Source organism: Onychostruthus taczanowskii, unplaced genomic scaffold (assembly GCF_017590055.1).
Source record: "Onychostruthus taczanowskii isolate IOZ18803 unplaced genomic scaffold, ASM1759005v1 scaffold81, whole genome shotgun sequence".
In the NCBI taxonomy this organism is placed as follows: domain Eukaryota; kingdom Metazoa; phylum Chordata; class Aves; order Passeriformes; family Passeridae; genus Onychostruthus; species Onychostruthus taczanowskii.
Genome location: NW_024506002.1, coordinates 926076 through 946032, shown reverse-complemented (window position 1 = coordinate 946032; position 19957 = coordinate 926076). Strand labels below are relative to the sequence as shown.

Here is a 19957-nt window from a genome sequence, read left to right as displayed (position 1 = left end):
CAGCCAGCCATCTCTAAATCCAGCATTCCCTCTGGCAGGAATGTGGGGACTCCAGGATGGCCCTAGACCAGGTGCCTAGCTGGGCACCACAGCTCAGCCCCTCTCAGCTGTTAAATCCCAGCTTTCTGTGGAGGAGCTGAAAACCTGGCCCACGATTTTGAACAATGGTGTTTCTCTGTTGTTGACAGAGCTGATTAGCTGGTGATTTTGCAGGAATAACCCCGGGCTGCTGCCGGGAAAGGGAGGAGAAGCAGGAAGAATGCAACGAGGTGAGTGTGACAAGAGCCCACTGCAGGCCGTGTTTGCAGAAGCTGTGCCCTCACCCCTGCCAAGATCACTGGGCTTGGCTTTGACTGAAGATGACCCAATCAAGCTTTTCCTCCACCCCATACTCCATCCCAAAGCATAGGTAGACTTTGACTCTTCAGGAGAAAGAACCCAAGAGAAGAGTCATAAAACCATAGAGCCAACGAGGCTGGAGATCTCCGAGATCATTGGTTCAGAAGTTCCCATCCCCCCCAAGCTCCCAGTTCCTGTAAGTTAGAAGTGGCCAAGGGAGATTCCTGCCCAGGTCCCAAGGCTTCTGCTGGGCTGGTGTGGCCCCAGCCGTGGTTGGGAAGCCGCCCTTCCCCTCGGAAGCACTCTGCCCACCCTGAGCCAGGCGCACCCACCCCACCGGCACGTCCTGGGCGATGGCACTGAGTCAGTTCCTGTCCCCATGGCACTGCTCTATTCTCGAAGGGTGAGCTGGCTTTTTCCTGCCACTGGAAAATACACTTCTTTTACATCCTTATTTAATCTTTTTTCCATTGACATGGATGTCTAGACTCCACAAAGGGCAGAAGGAAGGTGGGACAACCCTTCTTCCCGGGCTGTTTCCAACCCCAGTGGGATTGCAGAGTTGGCTGGTTCACAAAGAGCCCCATTCATGAGGTTGTTTTGTCTCCCAGGGTGACCTTTCAGGCCTAAAGATCTCCAAGACATTGACAATGCAACCAAAATTGGTTTCAGAGTCTCTTCTGGTTTTCCTCCTCCTGTAGTGGATGTCTGAGGACCTCACATCCCCTTCTGTCCCTCTTATCCAGAACATGGGAGCGGTTCCTTCCCCTTGAGCAGGACAGAAGGGCTCAGTGAGGCTCACCCTCGAGGAGCCTGGACAAACTTCTTTGACCATAACCTCCAGTTCTAGTGATGAAAATACTCTTGTTGATAGCCCAAAATAGATCTGATCTGTGATTTTCAGCACATGTACTCCAATATTCAAATGTTTATCTCAGCCCTTTCTGACAGGATTTGCCACGTAAAGCAGCAACTTTTTTCCTCTCCCCACTTCTCTTCAAAAATGTTTTGCTTCCACTTAAATGCTGGGAAACTGTGGGAATAGTAGAAATTTTTTTTTGCCTTGATTTAAGTGAAAGATCCTATTTAAATCCCTTTTTCCCTGAGCTGTTCCTTTCTGGTTTGCTGGTACACAGGAGGGCTGTGGGTGGGGTAAAATCATGCCTGAAATGAAATCTCTCCCTGTCTCACTTCAGCAAAGTGAGAAATGCTTCCCCCAGTGTCCCAAAACTGAAACCGACATTTTCTCCAAATAAAAACAAAAAAATATGGAGACAAAGATGAAAAATAGATCCAGATGAAGCGTCAAATGAAGAACGCATTTTCTTGAGCCACCTTTAATTTGTGCTACACTATAAAAGCATTATTTGCAGCACAGGGTAGCAGCACCCCTCGTGTATTTAAGCCAGGGCAGTTTTCCCTCACCAAAAGCCTTTGTGATGTCTCAGCACCTCTCCAAATTCCCACTTCTTACCACATTCCCTCAGATTTTGATGTTTATGGTGTTTTTCTAGTGATTAAGGGGTGAAATTCAGCCTTGGCATTTTTGAACTGGTACCAGGAGCTGCTGTGAGGAGTTATCTTCTCCCTCCCGCCTCTCCCCCACCATGGAAGTGTCACAATTTCATTTCCCCCTGAGATCCTGCTTGGATCCTGCATGACGAGGAACACCAACATCCAGAACCCATTGCCCCACAAGGTTTTGTCACAATTGCACAGCCCCGTGTGAGATCTGTTTATTGAAAATATTTTATTGCTTTCTAAAAACCAGTTTTAATAAACTCCAAGGAGTTACAGGAAGTAGATCAGCAAAATTATTGAACACAATTCTCTGGAATTTTCTCTGCAGGAAGAGAGCCAGCTCTGTAAGGACAAGTTGAGGAGACCCCATTTTGGCAGAGTTCATGGAGGTTGAGCTCCTCCAACTGCACCACTTTTATCCTCAAATTCCAGCACAGCTTCAGATTAAATCAATGATCAATGGATTGGTTTCAGCTGGAGTTTGATCAGCACCTTGCACCTGAGTCAGGTAAGAATAAGACCAGCAGTTTTTGGAGATGAAACAAGCCATAACTGCAGCATTTGCCAAGGAAAACTCCTCACGAAGGTTTGAGACTCCTTCCCAACTCTTCCTGCTCAGCAGCCACCACTCCACACTGCCTGCCCTTCCTAAAAAGTCCACATCCTCCCACTGCTGCACTCCAGGAGCCATCCCACCATGCCCCAGTGATGCCAGTAAGGTCATGGGTCAGTACATTTCCAACCCCTTCCCTGTATTTCAGGAGCTTGCAGAGAAGCTGGGCCCCTGGAGAAGACAGATGACTGCCTGGAGTGGCTGGAATTCCTTCCTCTGATCCTATGGAATTTGCACTCTGGAGGAAACATGCCATGAGACGGGAAGAGTTGGGTTGTAAAGCAAGAGACCAGCTCCTGGCATCCTCAAACACATGGAGATTGCCCTCCTGAAATTCCTAACATGGGAAGGGAGGGTCTTTGCTAAAGCTCCAGCACCTTTAAGGATATAATATTGGAGTCTTCCAGTTGGGAATTCCACCCTGACACTGAGTGTGGAATACAGAAATGGCACCTCAGGTCACAGCACTTCTTTGGAGTGTTGAGTTCTCCCAACAGAGGAAAGACCTCCCAAGAGGGGTCAAACTCGGTGATCTCCCTTCTGGAGAGAACACAGCAGGAAAAACCCCCAGCTCCCAGCCCAGACATTGCCAAGTCCATTGGATCCACCAGCAAAGCACCTGGACACATCTCCTCTCCTTCCCCATGTGGTGTGGCACGTGAGGACATGGGTCAGTGGTGGCATTGGCAGAGCTGGGGGGATGGCCGGACTCAACGATTGGAGAGGTCTTTTCCCACCTAAAGGATTCTGTGTGATTCAAGTTTCACGCAGTGTTTTTCCCCCACCAGGTAATTCTGCACCGCTTCGCCTGACTCCATGTCCCAAACCCAAGGAATTCCCTCCTGGTATCAGGGATAAAGCTCTGTAACTCCAGGGCCAGCCTATCACCAAAGGAAAGCCTCCTTTGGCTGTGACTGATGTCCAGGGAAAGCTGGCAGTGTCCCCAGGGGAAGATGTTCCTGCTGGGTGCCTGAGGTTTGCCAGGCAGCGCCGCACTGGGACGTTTGAGCAGTGTCCATAGGAAGACAAATGAGGCACCCCCGCAGCTGGGAAGCCTCTCCCATTCCCCAATTTGGCTGAAATGGCATTTTCCAGCAGCCGGTGTCCCGGTGAGCACGGAGCTGGGGCAGTCAGAAGCGAGTGTGATGCTCAGGATCGGGATCCGGCCCCGGCTCCACCAAGGCAGCTCTGCCCACCCCGTTGGGCACAGCATGGCTACGACTCTGGAGCTCTTCCCAGCCTTTTGTGGGGCAAGGGCCACTGCTAGGGACCATCAGGTGTTTCTTCTGCACCTGCTCCAGGATCTGCAGCACCTGGAATGAGTAGACACAGCTGGGAGTAGGTTAGGAATTAAGGGAGAGCACTGATTTCTTCTCCAGCTGTTGAAATAATCAAACAGTCATGAAATAATGGGTTGGAAGTGACCCTTAAAGGTCCCCCTGGGCAGGGACACCTTCCACAAGATCTTCACTTTCAAGTGTCTGGCTCGGTTTTGGGATGACACAAATAATTTCTGTGCTCAGAGGTCTCTGGGATGGGTGAACATGGAGAGCCTGCCCCATAGAGGTCCATGACCTTGGATCTCAGAGCCCTTTCCATGGATGAATCAGCCCCACCTTGCCCATTCCCCAGCTCCACAGAGGTGCTCCAGAGCAGGATCAGGACAGAAGCATGGAGCTCTGCTCCTGTCCCTCACACCAGCCTGGGATAACTCTTCGTGCTATCACAGACTTCTTGGTCTCCTTACTGAATTAGGAAGCCCCAGGTTGAAACTCATTCAATGGAGAAAGGGAATGAAAATTAAATCCAGCTGAATTTCACCTGAGACTTGGGGATGATGCCGACGCGGAAGAATCCAATGTTCCCGCTGTCGATCTTGGTGCAGTCCACCACGGTGGAGGCAATGTTCTCTGGAGAAGGCCCACCACAAAGAACTGCATCCACCTAAAACCAGCAGATTTCCTCAACAAATTCCCCTTAGAAAGGGAGAGTTTTCCCTCCCGACAGTAAATAACTCTCATCAAAGGCAATGCTGCTCCTTCCTGCCCCACTGCAGTGACACCAGTGCTAGATTTGGAGTGAATGAACCTCAAAGCAAGGACAGGGAGAGCTCTGCAGGGTGCAGGTCAGCAGAACAGCACAGCACAGCTTTACAGCAGCTGAGGAGCTCTGGAGAAGTTCCATCCACAAAGAAAATGTGTATGAGGTTTTGATTTTTGAGGAGCTGGAGGTGGAAGATTTGCACCACCTTTTGTTTAAAGCTGCCACGATGACACAAAATGTAAAACCCCAAAATTCAGCAGGGAAATCCTAGAATCATGGAATCATCCAGAGTTGGAAGGATCCATTAGGTATACCATCAATCCAACCCCTGGCCCTCCACAGGACACCCAAACAATTCCACCCATCCAAACTCTCCTGGAGCTCTGGCAGCCTCGGGGCCGTGCCCACTCCCTAGGGAGCCCAGGCAGTGCCCAGCACCCTCTGGGTGAAGAACCTGTCCTGATCTCCCACCCAAACCAATGAAAGGCCACGACCATAGCACTTCCATGAAAGTTCTAACAGCCAGGAATATTTTGGAGCTTGGCACCAGTTTTAGACCAGCCCCAGCCTTAGATGGGAATCCCTGAGTTCCCACAGCCCAATGCCAGCTGGAGCCCTGGCACATCAGGCACTAGGATTTGCTTGTTTGTAAGCAAGAATGAATTTTTTATTGCTCCTATCATCCTGTGTTAGAATATGATCCCACTCACGTTGCCAAGCCATAACTACACTGTGTAAAGCAGAAGAGTTTTGGTTTCACCGAAATCTTCTTTCTCTTTGACACCAGCATGACGTGAATCCCTGAGATTTTTTAAATTAGAGGTGTTAGAATATGATCCCACTCACGTTGCCAAGCCATAACTACACTGTGTAAAGCAGAAGAGTTTTGGTTTCACACTGAAATCTTCTCTTTGACACCAGCATGAGGTTCATCCCTGAGATTTTTTAAATTAGAGGCTTTCTCAGATTCCTGATACCATCTATTTATTTGACTTCCCATCCCCACATCTCTTGATTACCTTATCTCCCAGCTTGGCATACACTTGGTTGTGGTGGGTCGTGTCAGCCTCTCCTGTTGGGTTGGCTGATGTGACCACAATGGGGCCAACCTGGTGACAGAAAAATGGGAGTCAAAGCTCTGAGCAGGACTTTTGGGGTAAAATAGGTGACTTGAGCTCTGAACTTCATCTGTAACTCTGAAGAGAGCTCAGAGTGACTCACCCAGGTGAAGCACCTTTTTTGCAGGAACCACAGCCCCACCAAACTGCATTTGAGTGACCAGTGCTGACAAATTTGGATTTAGTTATGATGGCCATGAAATTACATCTTGCTTTCCAGCAATAGCACTTGCCTGGACCTAGAACACTCAGGGTATCACAGCTCCTGTGGCCACTTTCTGCACCTTCTGAAGTTATTCCCGCCTCAGAGAAGTCCCTGCTTCCAACAGTGTTCTATGTTGGAAATGAAACTGTGTCTCTTAAGGGCATTCTCCTGATTTCCTGACCTGGAAATTCTCCTTTTCCCCTCTTTGCTGCCATGAAATCCCTCCCTGCAGCCCCCAGCCCTTCTCAGAGAAGGGATCAGGTCGCCATGGCGGAGGTGCTCTGACTCACCAGGTCAATGAGGTGTGTGGTGACAGAGCAGTCGGGAATGCGGATGGCCACGCTCTGAGGGGTCCCAACGTACTTAGCAGAGTCCTTCATTCCCAAGAAATCCACCCATTCACCTGCACCAAGCAGAGTCACTCAGGACTTAGAGGTTTACATCAGCCCAAACACAATGATTGTGACAGGAATATCCCTATGGAACATGTGGTGTTACAGGGGTTCACAGTTTTGGGAATTCCAAAGCTTTCCAGAGAGCTTGGAATTAACAGCATTTCCTCACCTCTGGGAATGACCAAGCTAATGGGAGATGGCCAGGCAGCCTCCATGAAGTCCCAGAGGAGGGGAGTAAACAAATGCTTGGCAGGCTCCAGTTGCTTTAGGCTGGAAATCCAGAGGGACATGGGGCGATCCTGAGCCTGGCGCTTGGACCTGGAACGAGGGAAGAAAAGGTGAGGCTGAAAGTAAGAAGAGGATTTAAATCCAAGGAAAGGAAATTGTTGGAGAGGTCTAGAGCTAAGAGAAGGTGTGCAGGCTTTGCCCCAGGTCACCACTCTGGTGACCCAGTCAGGTCTCCCAGTCTGGAGAAGAAGTAGGACTGTTCAACAACTGACTGGATGGGAAGGAACTTTAATGGCTACTCCCAATCAGGAATGTCTATTTCCAAATCAAGGCTTTAGCTTCTTGTGTAATGATGGGTAAAGTCCCAACAGCCCAAGTCTTGAGGAAACCCCACCAATATGAGGGGCTCCAGCTTACAGCAAGAGTCTGTTATCACCAGAGGGGTTTTGTTGTGGCAACACGTACCTCCAAGTAAGAACAATAATCCCCTGCCCCATTTGCCACTGGTTTGGGTTTCTTGTGGTGTCCAAGTTACCCAGCTCCATCAGCCTTCAGTGTCCCAGAAACAACCACAGCTCAATTCCCTCCTTTCCTCACCTGGATCTTCTTCCCCCCATGCTGTTCCCACCGAGGCTGAGCTGCCTTGCTCTCAGCAGATGCTGCAGCCAGCACTCACTCTGGAGAAGAAGTAGGACTGTTCAACAACTAACTGGATGGGAAGGAACTTTAATGGCTACTCCCAATCAGGAATGTCTATTTCCAAATCAAGGCTTTAGCTTCTTGTGTAATGATGGGTAAAGTCCCAACAGCCCAAGTCTTGAGGAAACCCCACCAATATGAGGGGCTCCAGCTTACAGCAAGAGTCTGTTATCACCAGAGGGGTTTTGTTGTGGCAACACGTACCTCCAAGTAAGAACAATAATCCCCTGCCCCATTTGCCACTGGTTTGGGTTTCTTGTGGTGTCCAAGTTACCCAGCTCCATCAGCCTTCAGTGTCCCAGAAACAACCACAGCTCAATTCCCTCCTTTCCTCACCATGCTGTTCCCACTGAGGCTGAGTTGCCTTGCTCTCAGCAGGTGCTGCAGCCAGCACTCAGTAGCAGCTCTGAGTTCCAGAAGGTTCCTGAGCCCAGCCCAGGAGCCAGGACTCACCGGTGAGCTTTCTCCACGGCGTCAGGCCGGCTGCAGGCGGCCACCAGCACGTACACAGTGTCCGTAGGGATGCCACAGGTGCCACCATTCCTCAGGATATCTGTGGGCACAGGAACAGGGCACGAGCCCTTGAGTGACAGGGGAGGGGTTTAATTCCCATGGCAGAGCTGTCACACAACGTGGTGCTCTCCTCTCCTTATCCCAGCTCTGGCAGAGCATTTTCCCAGCATTCCTCCAAGGGGGTACCTGGCATTTAGAGGGCTTCTGGGCCAGAGTGGAGAGAGCAAGGACAAAGCATTGGCTCTGCTCTCTCTGTGCAAAGCTTTGGGTGGTATTGGAGGATTCCTGGGTCTCAGAGCAGATGAGGACACAGAGAAATGATGCAGGAGACACAGCAGAGAATTCGCTGCTCTACTCAGCTTGTGACTCCTGCAACTTGGCCCACTTTATCAAAACATCACCACATCATCCAAGCTTCCACATCAAGGCCAGGTTGGATGGGGCTTGGAGCAACCTGGTCTAGTGGAATGTGTCCCTGCCCATGGAACAAGATGGGCTTTAAGGTCCTTTCCCATTCAAACCATTCTGTGATTCTCTGATTGGGATAATGTCCTTTTAAGAGTGCTCTGCTACAAATCCTCCCAGATTTTCCCCTCCATCTCCACATCCTGCCTTCTGTTTTCCCCTTACCTGCAATTCTCTTGACTGAGGAAGCTTTCCTGGCAGGCAGGTGAAGGCACTTGGTCGTTCCTGCCCCAACACCACTGAGCCGCACCATGGGCCGCCCCATGGGCAAGCAGCAGCCCTCAAAGGTGCTGCTGGCCAGGGCAGCCAGGAAGCAGTAAAAGCTGACCAGCCCAAAGATGAGGGTGGCAGCGATGTCATATCCAGCGGGAAGAGCATGGATGGCATCCAGCAGGAAGCTGACAGCGACGAGCGTGAACGTGAGGGAGTAGAAGAACCAGGCCATGTTTAAGAAGAGTGAGCAGAAGACAATGAAGCTGTTGAAGAGCATGAAGGAAATGATGCCCACGGCTGCGTGGAAGCTTCTGGCAGTGCCACAGAGGCCACCGTACCTTGTCAGGCCCCAGATGATCCACATGACAGAGTAGAGGATGAAGGCACTGCTCTCTAGGGTTTTACCCCGGGCAAAGGCCACTGAGCCACCAAGGAGCTTCAGGATCCCACCACCTACCACCACCCATGGAATGACAACGGTGGCAAGAGGAGCCTGAGGGTCTCCTGTGGCTGTTAGAGCAAAAGAAGCCAGGACACTGCAGGCATAGGTAAGGACTTCTGCATCGGCGTACTTGGAATAGCCCAGGTAGGGAGTGTGAAGGTCTGGCCCCTCCCGGAGCTTCAGGAGGCTGCTGCGAGCAAGGAGGGCCTTCACAGCACCCTTCCCTGTTGGGATCTTGGTCCTGGCCCTCACATTGTACAGGTGAATCAGAGCCACCACGGCTGAGGCCACAAAAATGGCCACAGCCACGCCTTGGGGGCCACCTGCAAAAAAACCCCTGGGGCTGCAAGCCAAGGCAATGCAGTAGGTGACAAAAACCAGCAAGTACAGGCCATCCACAGGGCTCTGAAGGGAGAGAAAAAGAGCCAAGGTGGCAAAAAGAATGGAGAAAACCACCAGGAATGGGGTTGGGAGAGACGGCTCCTCTGGCTGCCAGGTGGGGAACAGGAGGCAGTAACCTCCAGCGAATTTGAGGATGGAAGTGAAGCCAAAGGCCGTGGCCATGAGAATGTCCATTGCACGGTAGGACAGCACACAGATGCCAATCTGGTAGGTGCCAGCTGCCCACAGCCAGGGCACGTGGCCCAGGAAGAGTCTGTGGGTGACCCCCAGGAGCCTGCAGCAGAAGACACTGGCTGACAGCACGTTCAGGAGCAGCCCGGGGGCTGCAAAGGGGTTGGTGCTGCCAGCGCTGCCCCGGCCCTGCTCCTGGGCCTTTTTCTCGGCGAGATCCGTGCCAGGGAGGGCAAGGTTCCCTTTGGTCAGGAGGCAGAGGATCCTCCCCAGAGCAAAGTAGCCCCCGAGCAAGCAGACACTGAGGTGACCGCACGCCACGGCCGAGGGGCCGAGCGAGGAGCTGCAGTGCAGGGCCACCTCATGGGCGCTGGCCAGGGACACGGCAGCAGCCACCAGCCCCAGGAGGGGCTCTCCGCAGAGGAAGCCCACCACGGCCAGCAGGAGCAGGGCCAGGGTGAAGGTGGCCAGGCCTGGCAGCAGGGCATCGCGGGCATCCCCCGGGCTGGACAGCACTCCCTGCCCTGCCAGGATGAGGATCACTCCATAGCCACTCCAAAGGGCTGACAGGGTCACGCACAGGGCCACCAGCAGGGAGGCATTCCTGAGGCTCCTCCGGATCCCTGCGGAACAAACGGAGACAGGGCTGTGGTTTCGGACAGCAGGGTGTGGGAAGCAGGATCACCACGGGGCAAGGATCAGCACAGGTCCTGCCTGATGGTGGATTTGTTCTGGAGAAAAGGAGGCTCAGGGGGACCTTATCCCACTCTACAAGTACCTGGAAGGAGGTTGTAGTGAGGGGTCAGGCTCTTCTCCCAGGGAACAAGAGTCAGGACAAGAGGAAATGGCCTCAAGTTGTGCCAGGGGAGGTTTAGATTGAGTATCAGGGAAAATTTCTCATGGAAAGGATTGTCCAGCCCTGGCACAGCTGCCCAGGGCAGTGGTGGAGTCCCCATCCCTGGAAGTGTTTAGAGACACACAGATGTGGCACCTGAGGACATGGCTTAGTGGTGACCATGGTGCTGCTGCATGGTTGGATTTTACAATCTTCAAGGTCTTTTCCAACCTGAATAATTCTGTGATTTGATGATTCTGTGATTTCATGTTGCTATGAGTTACAAAGAATAAATAATTCAACATTCATTCTAGAAAGTGTGGGTTATGTCCTAGGCAGTGATATTTTTCTCTCAGATAAGTAGAGGCACTGTCTCTCGGCATTTACCCATGGAAATTTCAACCCATGCCTCCTGAAAGCACTCTCAGAAAACCTGGGAGAGAAATGTGTATTCATTGTGTTAAAACTCCGAGATCCTGGTAGAGCATTTGTTTAAAACAAACATTGATTTCTTGTCTTGCCTATAGAGGGAAAATTTGCTGTGCTGACACAGAGCCATGGAATGGTTTGGGTTGGGAGAGACCTCAAAGCTCATCCCATTCCACCCCCTGCCATGGGCAGGGACACCTTCCACTATCCCAGGGTCCTCCAAGCCTCATCCAGCCCAGCCTTGGACACTTCCAGGGATCCAGGGGCAGCCACAGCTGCTCTGGACAACACACTCTGGGAGAAGGGATGAGTGGTGCAGTGAGGCTGCCGTGGTGTGTATCCTGTTGGCAGAGCAGAGCTGGATGTGCAAAGCCATGGGAGGGAGGCTTGGGGGCTGGCCAGCCCCAGGTCTTACCTGCATATGCCAGGAGAGCTGACACAACCAGCAGCAGGACCCCGAGAGCCGTGCTGGGGATCAGCGGGGTCGCTCGCGGGGAACTGTAGAAATGCACGGCCAGCAGGAGAGATCCTGTGGGACACAGAGGAGGGAAGCACACAGAGCCTGTAAACCTGGCCTAAAAACCAGAGGAGAATCAAGGTGGACAGAGCAGGGAATAGAGGGGAAAATAACAGTGCAAGATCTGCAAATAGGAAAGCCTAAGGAGCTGGGGGAGTGTGACTCAGTTTGTGCCCAAGGTCTCACTTCTTTGTGGGTGTCTGGTTTGAAAAAGTTGGGAATTAGTCACTTGAGGTTGCCAAGAGAGGATGTGGCGCCCCATCCCATCAAGGTCATGTTGGATACTGGGGCTTGGAGCAGCTGTGTCCAGGGGAAGGTGTCCCTGCCCATGGCAGGGGATGGAACTGGATCATCTTTAAGGTCCCTTCTAATCCATTCTGGGAATGTATGAAAGAGTCAGAAAGTGCTCCCATGTTGCCTGATAAAGGTAAAAATCCACAATTCCAGTTATACGAAAGGCAGACAGACACACACACCCTGCAGCTGATCCCTCCAGCCTTGTACTGATGGAAAACCAGCTGAAAAAAATCCGGGAAGATGGAACACAAAGGAGGAGCAAGGGAAAGGGAGTGAACACAGAAAACAGAGCTGCAGGGAGAAGGGCTGGAAAAGGAAAGGGGAGGAAACTGCATCCAAACCGAGATGATTTACTACAGTGACTATGAAAAAGTTTGGATTTGCTTCCCACCCAGCGTGGAACGAGTACAAAACTTCAGGCCAGCCCTTGGAAGCCAACACAAATATTTTGTTGGCTGCCGAAGCAGGCGCAGGGATCTCTGGATAGAAAAGCTCACCCCAGGCAGAGAAGCCTTCGGATAAACAGCCTCCTTAGCCCCCTCGGAAAAGGAGGGTGTCCCGGAAAGCTCGTCCCAAGCCCGTGTCCCGTGCCAGGATGCCAGGAGCGGTCCCTACCTGCGGAAATGCCCAGGAGCCCGATGCAGGAATGCAGTGACTCAGCCCCGCTGTCGCCCATCCCTGCGCGCCGCAGCCCCGGCCGAGGGCTGCACTGCTGCCTCTCTTTCCTCCCATGCTCTTTATAACCAAAGCATCGCCGCTGCCGCCGGTCCTCCCTGCTCTCCACCCCTTTTCCCTACAAACCTCTTCTGTTCCTGCTCCTCTCTGCATGCGGGAGGAAATGCAAATGAAGTTCTGGCTGCAGTAAATTTGGGGCTGTGAGTCAGCATGGGCTGCTGGTAGCTCCCTCCAGGGGCCTCTTAATTTTACTGTTGATTAACCCTTGTTCAAAAAGACACTTGAAAAATAAGGCTGAGAGTTTATTGCTGTTGCTGCTTTTTTTTTTTTTTTTTTGCTCCTGCCAGTGAGGAAATTACACTGGTTAAAATGAAGGTTTTTTGCAAGCATCCACCTTGATGGAGCAAACAAGCCCTCTGCAAGCCCAGCAGCTCCTTGGGGACCACTTGTTTCTCCTCACGCTGGCCACGGGCCTGCTGTTTGTCCCTGTCTCAGCTCTGAATGCCTGGCACCAGCCCCCTGAGCTGGGCAAACCCAGGGCAGACTCAGTGCCATTTCCTTAAAGGTGACTTCTGTCCATCTGTCACTCCACATCCAGCTCCTCCAGCCCAGGGGAGCCTCACTGGCATTCCAGGTCAGGAGTGAGTGTCCAACACTGCCAGGGCTGTGTCCCAAAGGGGACGTGAAGGACTTGTGGGCAGCTTCCTGCTGCTCCCCGTGGGGAATGTTGGTCAGGGCACAAAGGTGTTTATGGATGGAGGGGAGGCTGCAGAAAGCACTGGCCTGGGGACCGTGTTGAGCTGTGGCTCAGGTGGGAATTGCCAGAGAACTATTCTGTGAGAGCTGACAGAGCTTGTTTCCTCTGTTGTGTTGTTTGTGGGGATGGGCCAGTGTAGGGACTGTTCCCTTGGGGGACTCAGCTCCAGTTAAAGCAATTCCCATTCTCCCAACAAGGTAAAAGGTGCAGAACAGCATGCAGAGCTTTGCACTGATACCCCTGGGCTGCCCAGGGATGGCTCTGCAGAGCTCCTCCAGCAGCCAGCTCTGATTTTCCCCTCAGCAGATCCTGCTCTGTGATCCCCCGTAAATCTTGTTCCACAGCCAGGGCAGGAAGACAGGAGAACTGCTGGGAATGGGGCTGGGAGCTGCACTGGCTGAGCTCAGTCAGGCCTGTGGGATCATCCAAGGGGTGTTGGAGCTGTGACAGCATCCAGAAGAACCCCAGAGCATCAGGCCCTCTGCTCATCAGGACCCTGCTCCTCCTGCCCCTGAGCCAGCAGCAGCACGATGGCAGCTGCATCCAGCTGGATCCTCTTCACTGCTCCCAAACTTCCCTGATATCTCTAACTGTGCTCACCCTGCAGGAAGAGGGTCCCTTCCCACCCCTCCTCACTAGAACCTTAATGCAGATTAAAACCACTTGTTAATACCAAAGCCCCTAACAAATGTGTACAGCCAAGGCTATCCAGGCTGGAATAACCAGCTGAGAAATGTCATTTATCATTCATCTCTTTATTGCAGAGAGATCTTAAGGGCTGACATGTCTATTGTGACAGATGTTTTTCCAAGGGGAGGAAACAAGCCTGGCTGGTCCCGTTGCACCAATTACCCCTGTGAGGGGAGCCAGGCCAGCCAGTTTACAACAGGCAGGCATGACTGGTGTGGCAGGCTGTGGAAATCCTCAGCCTCTGGCTACTTTGTTCCATGGCTAGTGGGACTGATCCCGAAGCAGCTGCAGGAAGGAGAAACTACCTGTTCAGCTTGCAACATCACTCGGCTGTTTTTCCATGCAAGAGGAAATAATACACCCCTAAACCATAGTTAGGATTCCTTAGATAACAAAACAAAAACAGGGGAAAGGCTTTGGGTGTTTTTTATGCGTATCTCAATTTAATTCCTGTTCTGGGCAATAAAAGTAACTGCGAGGCACGGTCTGGGTTGGGCTAGTGGGACTGCAAGGCCTCTGTCACACATTTCTTGTTCCTGCTTGTTCAGGTAGCAGCTGGCTGCCTGAAATCCCTCATTTTGGGAGAAACATGCCATAAATGTCCCAAGCATCAGCAGTGAGCCTCCTCCTCAGGCCTGCCCTGACTGAGCACCCTGCCAAGCCACGAATTCATTACCCACAGGATGTGCTTCATGTCTCTCTCAAAAATGACAGAGCCCCAAGGAGCATGTCTTATAAATAACCCCTGAAAAACACCCTGCAGCCATGTTGTGGGAGTTTTTTGTTCTCTCAGCCTCCACAGGGCACAGTCATTTCACCAGGGCTGGGCTGAAATAGAGAGGTACAGGATCATCTCCATAAGAGCAGAGCTAGGGTGGGAGGAACGAGCTCCAGACACTGAATCCGGCTCCAGGGACCCCTCCAGAGCTCAGGGCTCCAGCAATTCCCAGTGCCAGCTCCCTGGAATTAAATAAATGGAGAGACGGTGCTGTTGATGAGGAATCCCATTATTCCAGAGATGAAGAAGTGCTCGGACAACGCTCTCAGGCACAGGGTGGATTGTTGGGATGCCTGTGCAGGGCCAGGAGTTGGACCTTGTGATGTCCCCTCCAACTCTATTACTTCATTAATTTCTAAAATCAGGATGTAAAAACCACCAAAAAACTGCAGCAAAGTGTAAAATATCCACTTTTGAGAGATGGGATCTGAGGGAAGGAACATTCAGAATCCAAAAAGGAGGTGTGGTGTTAAAAATCTGAAGCAGCCTTTGCAGTGCAAGGTTCAAATAATGGGTCAGACAGGGGAATGCACTGGTTGAAGTCCTGGCTCTGGGCAGGCTCCCTTTGTTAACTTCTGTGCAAAGGTTTTAAGCAGCCTTTGCAGTGCAAGGTTCAAATAATGGGTCAGACAGGGGAATGCACTGGTTGAAGTCCTGGCTCTGGGCAGGCTCCCTTTGTTACCATCTCCTGTGCAAAGGTTTAGGTGCTTCAGTCTGAACTAGAATGGAAAATCAACAGCTGAGGAGGAAAAACACAGCTGCTGTATTGAGCAGGGCATGTCAGCTGGGGCTGCTCTGCAGACAACGTGCGGGGAGGAAGATGTGTAAGGGAGCAGCCAGTTGAGGAAACAAATAATATTTATATGCCCTGCCTGTGGAACTGGAAATAAAACCTCCTTGCCAGTAAGAAACTGAGGCCAGCCCTCGCGGCCCCACCTGCTGCTGGGGAGGGCTGGCGCTATAAAGGGCTGCGGGCAGCGAGCGGAGCTCAGAGCGGCGCGGGGCTCTCCGGGGAACGCTCTGCTCCCGGGGGACCATGGCAAAGCGGGTGGCCGTGGTGCTGGCTGGCTGCGGCGTGTTCGATGGCAGCGAGATCCACGAGGCTTCGGCCGTGCTGGTGCATCTCAGCCGGGAGGGGGCTCAGGTAAGAGGCACCGGCAGGGTCCTGCCCGGCTCCTTCTCCCGGCTCTGCTCCTCATCCTCTCCCCTCCTTGTCTCCGAGACAAACTCCCGAAAAGCCAGCGGTGCCTGGAGTCACGGGGAGTGGTGCGGAGAGCTCCTGCTCAGCCGTGCTGTACGAAGGGATTGGCGTGGGGCTCTGCATCCAAACTCCCCAACAGACTTTCCTGAATGCCTTCCCTCTTTGCTTCTGGATTCACATCCTCTTTTCTCTCGTGCTCTTTCTGTTTAAAAGACAGTTTGGGCTGTTTGAAATTCATCTTTTTAAAACCTTCAAAGAGTAGAAGTGAAAATCTAGTCAAAGAACCCCAGAATGGTTTGGGCTGGGAAGGACTTTAAAGTTCGTCCATTCCCATCCCCTGCCATGAGCAGAGACTCCTTCCACTGTCCCAGGGTGCTCCAAAGCCTGTCCAGCCTGGCTTGGGACACTGCCAGGGATGAAAGAACAGACAGGGGTTCGTGAGTTAAAACTTGAGGGGTTAAAAGGTGCAGCTGCTCTACAAGTCGGGGGAGCCGCTCCATGAGACTGGGGAAGGAGGGAGGGAAAGCCTCAGGAACATGTCACTCAGCTGGGAACCACCCACGTGTCTGGGTCGGAGCCGTTCCCCCGGGAATGGGGATTGCTCTGTGGAACGCGGAGGCACAGGGGTGACCTACCTGTGCCAGCCCCCCCAATCCCAAACCATCCCAACCCTGCCCTCGCTGTTTGGCTCCAGGATGAGACGTGGCTAGACGTTTTCTCCACTGTGTGTAATTCTGCCTTTTCCTCTCCTGGAGCTGCTGCAGTCCTTCCCTCCTGCCACATCCCAGCCCAGCAGGCTCGGAGCCGTCCCTCCCTCATCCCTGGATTTGCAGGGGCCTCTAGTGGAGGAAACTCGGCCGTCATTTCAACCCTTCCTTTTCTAAGGAAACAGCGTAGAATGGATTATTTCAGCTGCAAGGGAGCAGACCTCAGTACCTCCCTCTCCACGGGAAGCTGCCATGAGGTTGCCTCCCATCTTCCTTGTCTTCCACCTAGATAATTCCAAAGTCCTCGACTGCTCCTCACAGGACATTCCTTCCAGCCCTGCCCTCCTCGGGACACCTTGGTGTTCCTTAAAACCTTCTTAAATTGTGGGGCCCAGAACTGCACAGGTGGGACAGTCCCAAAATCTATTCACCACCTTCCATTCTTAATTTCTGTATATGAGCTTGAAAGTGCTAAAGGAAGGGAAAGCATTTTCCAGAAAAACACTCTGGCTTTGGGAAAGTTGATGGGGAGAAGAAACTCCATGTCCTGTCCTGGTGGGAGATGGGGTGGGACAGCAGCTCTCTGGATGTTCACCCAGCAAGAGGGATTTATTGGGATATGGATGGACTCTCCAGCCCCCCGTACAATCAGTTCTGGGCACAAACTACTTTTCTTCCTCCCTTCCCTCCTTCCTCCATGCCAGCTCTTTCCCAAGAAAGCCCCTCAGCTTTCCCACTCACTGCCTGTGCCTTTCCCACGTTTCTCCATCATTCCTGAAGGATAAGAGCCCTCTCCCCTCACTCCAGGCTGAGGTTTATGCTCCCAACATCCCCCAGATGCACGTGGTGGACCATGTGAAGGGGCAGCCAACGCCGGAGCAGCGCAATGTCCTGGTGGAAAGTGCCAGGATAGCCAGAGGCAACATCAAGGACCTGGCTACGCTGGATGTCAAGGGGCTGGATGCCCTCATCATTCCAGGTAGGACTGTGTGGGGTCTGCTTGCCCACAGCTTAGATATTCCATAGCTCTGGAATGGTATGGGAGGAGTGGGATGGAATTTTAGTTCTTTTCTTGATTCTGGACAAATGCTGCCAACCATCCAATCCACCTGAGCATCCCACCACGCCACACCTGGCAAAAATCCTGCCCTGGATATAATCTCCAGCTAAACTGTTTCTCTTTCCTCAGGTGGCTTCGGAGTGGCAAAAAACCTGAGCACTTGGGCCACGCAGGGCAAGAACTGCAGCATCTCCAAGGAGGTGGAGGGTGTCCTGAGGGCATTCCACGCCGCCCACAAACCCATCGGGCTCTGCTGCATCTCCCCAGTGCTGGCAGCCAAAATCTTCCCGGGCTGCGAGGTGACCGTGGGACACGACACGGAGTGTGAGCAGTGAGTGACCGGGGGGGTTGGTGACAGTCACACCAGGGCTCCCCCAAAGTCCCCAGGGATCCAGGCCAGGTGGTGGAAGCTCACAAGGAGATGAATGCTATTTCTGGGAACTCAGCTCTGCTGCCTCCAGTGAGGCCTTCAGCAACTCCAGCCCTTTTGGGGACTTTACAGGGAAAAGCAGAAACTCTGGAAGACTGATTTTATCATTTCTCAGCACAGCAGAATGAATGATGAAACACCTGATCTATTTGCATTTTTGTGACTTGTTTTCACAACTCTGATGGTTTTGAATAAGACACTTTATTTTAAATTAATGTAAATGTAATTTATTATTTTAAATTTATTATTTACCTCCCTGATGGCTCACAGACACAGGCTAGGAAAAGCCTTTGCTGACTCCAAGTTAAGCAGATCCAAGGCAGGAACAGCATGGTTACCCAAGGCTTGGGGTGGGAAGAGAGGGAGGGAGTGAAACTGTCTTCAGTCCCACAGGGAAGCTGTGACTGGATTCTCCCAAGGGCAGGCAAGGAATGTTGATGGCTTTTGCTAGGAAGGAGTTTTTTCGCTAACTTGAAGGAAGTTGGTGGGAAAAACCCACCCCAAATCTCAATCTAATTGTTGCCCAGGGAGGCTGTGGCTGCTCCATCCCTAGCAGTGTCCAAGGCCAGGCTGGACAAGGCTTGGAGCAGCCTGGGACAGTGGAAGGTGTCCCTGGGCATGGCAGGGGTGGCACTGGACGGGCTTTGAGGTCCCTTGTCACCCAAATCTTCCCAGGCTCCTATTAACATGAACACTGGAGAATTAGGTAGTGGAACATCCAAAGTGGAACTTCAGGTCTTATTTTGGCTTTACTTCCGATGTTTAACTCAAGTGAGCAGGAGGTTTTCCTGCTGTATAGTCCTGGAGAAACTCCTCAAGCAGGAGAAGATTTGGATCCTACTGAGCACGCTTTGCACAGCGACCACAGAATCTTCCCTCTGGCCCTTCCCCAAGCACAGCGTGAAGGAGATTCCCCACTCCAGGTTCTCCTTGCCTGTTCCCTTGCAGGTGGCCTTATGCCAAGACTGCTGAGGCCATGAAGGAGCTGGGCTGCAGGCACGTGAACAGCCAGGTGAGCGAGGCCCACGTGGACGCCAGGAACCGGCTGGTGAGCACCAGCGCCTTCATGTGCAACGCCCCCATCCACCACGTGCACGACGGCATCGGCAACATGGTCAGGGAAGTGCTCAGGCTAGCCTGAGCTCCCCCAGGCACCCGGCTCCTCTCCCTGGATAACGTCCTTCCCCTCCCACAGCAACAGCAGAAGCGACACTCCAGCTCTGTCCCCGAGCTCTGCTGGCTGCTGAGCAGGGACAGTCCTGGAGGTGTTCCCTCCCACAGCAACAGCAGAAGCGACACTCCAGCTCTGTCCCCGGCTGAGCAGGGACAGTCCTGGAGGTGTAGTGTTCTGCCAAGGAGCTGGGCTGGGAGCTGCCGTGGGATGGTGGGATGGGCTGGGCTGGGCTGGGAGGGACCTCAAAACTCATCTTGTTTCTATCTCCTCCCATGGGCAGGGACCCCTTCCACTGTCCCAGGCTGCTCCAGGCTGGCCTTGGACACTTCCAGGGATCCAGGGGCAGCCACAGCTTCTCTGGGCACCCTGTGCCAGGGCCTGCCCACCCTCACAGGGAGGAATTCCATCCCAATGTCCCACCTATCCCTGCCACAGGCTCCCACAGGGCCCAGGGTCAGCTGCTCCCCATCCCCTCCCTCAGAGCAGTGAATTGTGGCCAAAGGAAGGAACCCAGTTCTGCTACCAAATAAAACCTGATGCTTCTACTGAATTCTGAACTCTGCTTCTGTCTCTGCCTTTCCCTCTGGATCAGGACAAGCTCTGGGTCAGTTGGGAAAATGATACAGGAAGAAATCCCCAGCACCAGCCCCCCTTGTTCTGCTGGGATTTGTCAGAACCCAGACTGGAGCAGGAATGTGACATTGGTGAGAGCAGGACCAGCCCCATGTCACCGGCCAGCTCTGGTGGGAAGAGGTGAAATTCTTCTCCTGCATTAACAGAACCAGAGAAGTCCAGGTTGGAAGGATCTCAAGGTTCACCTGGTCCAACCTTTCTTGGTAAAAATGCTTCTCAATAAAATGCCCCAGCAGCCTGTCCTGGTGGATCCCAAAGTGCCCAAACTCAGGGAATCCACCACTTCCAACAGCTGATTTTCTCATGGTGAAAAATTGTCCTAGGGTGCCCATTCAGAATCTCCCCAGGAATATCCTGTACAGATTATCCCTTGTCCTTTTAATGATTCCTCATAAAAAGGGAGTTTC

At 52.5% G+C, this 19957-nt stretch overlaps 2 protein-coding genes across 2 annotated transcripts; one reads left to right on the top strand and one right to left on the bottom strand.

The window, feature by feature from the left end:
• Positions 1–2099: 2099 nt before the first annotated feature.
• On the bottom strand, positions 2100–12190 carry LOC121346428. The gene is made up of 9 exons (XM_041424236.1): positions 12061–12190; positions 11047–11160; positions 8305–9990; positions 7615–7714; positions 6404–6552; positions 6130–6242; positions 5536–5625; positions 4295–4417; positions 2100–3786 (listed from the first exon to the last, which is right to left on the bottom strand). Exons 1-9 carry the CDS (start codon positions 12119–12121, stop codon positions 3604–3606), a joined length of 2619 nt encoding a protein of 872 aa, XP_041280170.1. The 5' UTR covers positions 12122–12190; the 3' UTR covers positions 2100–3603.
• A 3153-nt stretch (positions 12191–15343) lies between these two features.
• LOC121346445 (glutamine amidotransferase-like class 1 domain-containing protein 3B, mitochondrial) lies at positions 15344–19007 on the top strand. The gene is made up of 4 exons (XM_041424272.1): positions 15344–15489; positions 17061–17232; positions 17443–17644; positions 18692–19007. Exons 1-4 carry the CDS (start codon positions 15382–15384, stop codon positions 18882–18884), a joined length of 675 nt encoding a protein of 224 aa, XP_041280206.1. The 5' UTR covers positions 15344–15381; the 3' UTR covers positions 18885–19007.
• Positions 19008–19957: the final 950 nt, after the last annotated feature.

Coding starts and splice junctions, on each gene's coding strand:
- LOC121346428 (XM_041424236.1), bottom strand. CDS start 12,121: ATGGGCGACAGCGGGGCTGAGTCACTGCATTCCTGCATCGGGCTCCTG. Junction 6,553..7,614: donor GCCGTGGAGAAAGCTCACCG/GTGAGTCCTGGC, acceptor CCCTCGTTCCAG/GTCCAAGCGCCAGGCTCAGG. Junction 4,418..5,535: donor ATGCCAAGCTGGGAGATAAG/GTAATCAAGAGA, acceptor TGCTGGTTTTAG/GTGGATGCAGTTCTTTGTGG.
- LOC121346445 (XM_041424272.1), top strand. CDS start 15,382: ATGGCAAAGCGGGTGGCCGTGGTGCTGGCTGGCTGCGGCGTGTTCGAT. Junction 15,490..17,060: donor TCAGCCGGGAGGGGGCTCAG/GTAAGAGGCACC, acceptor CCCTCACTCCAG/GCTGAGGTTTATGCTCCCAA. Junction 17,233..17,442: donor GGATGCCCTCATCATTCCAG/GTAGGACTGTGT, acceptor CTCTTTCCTCAG/GTGGCTTCGGAGTGGCAAAA.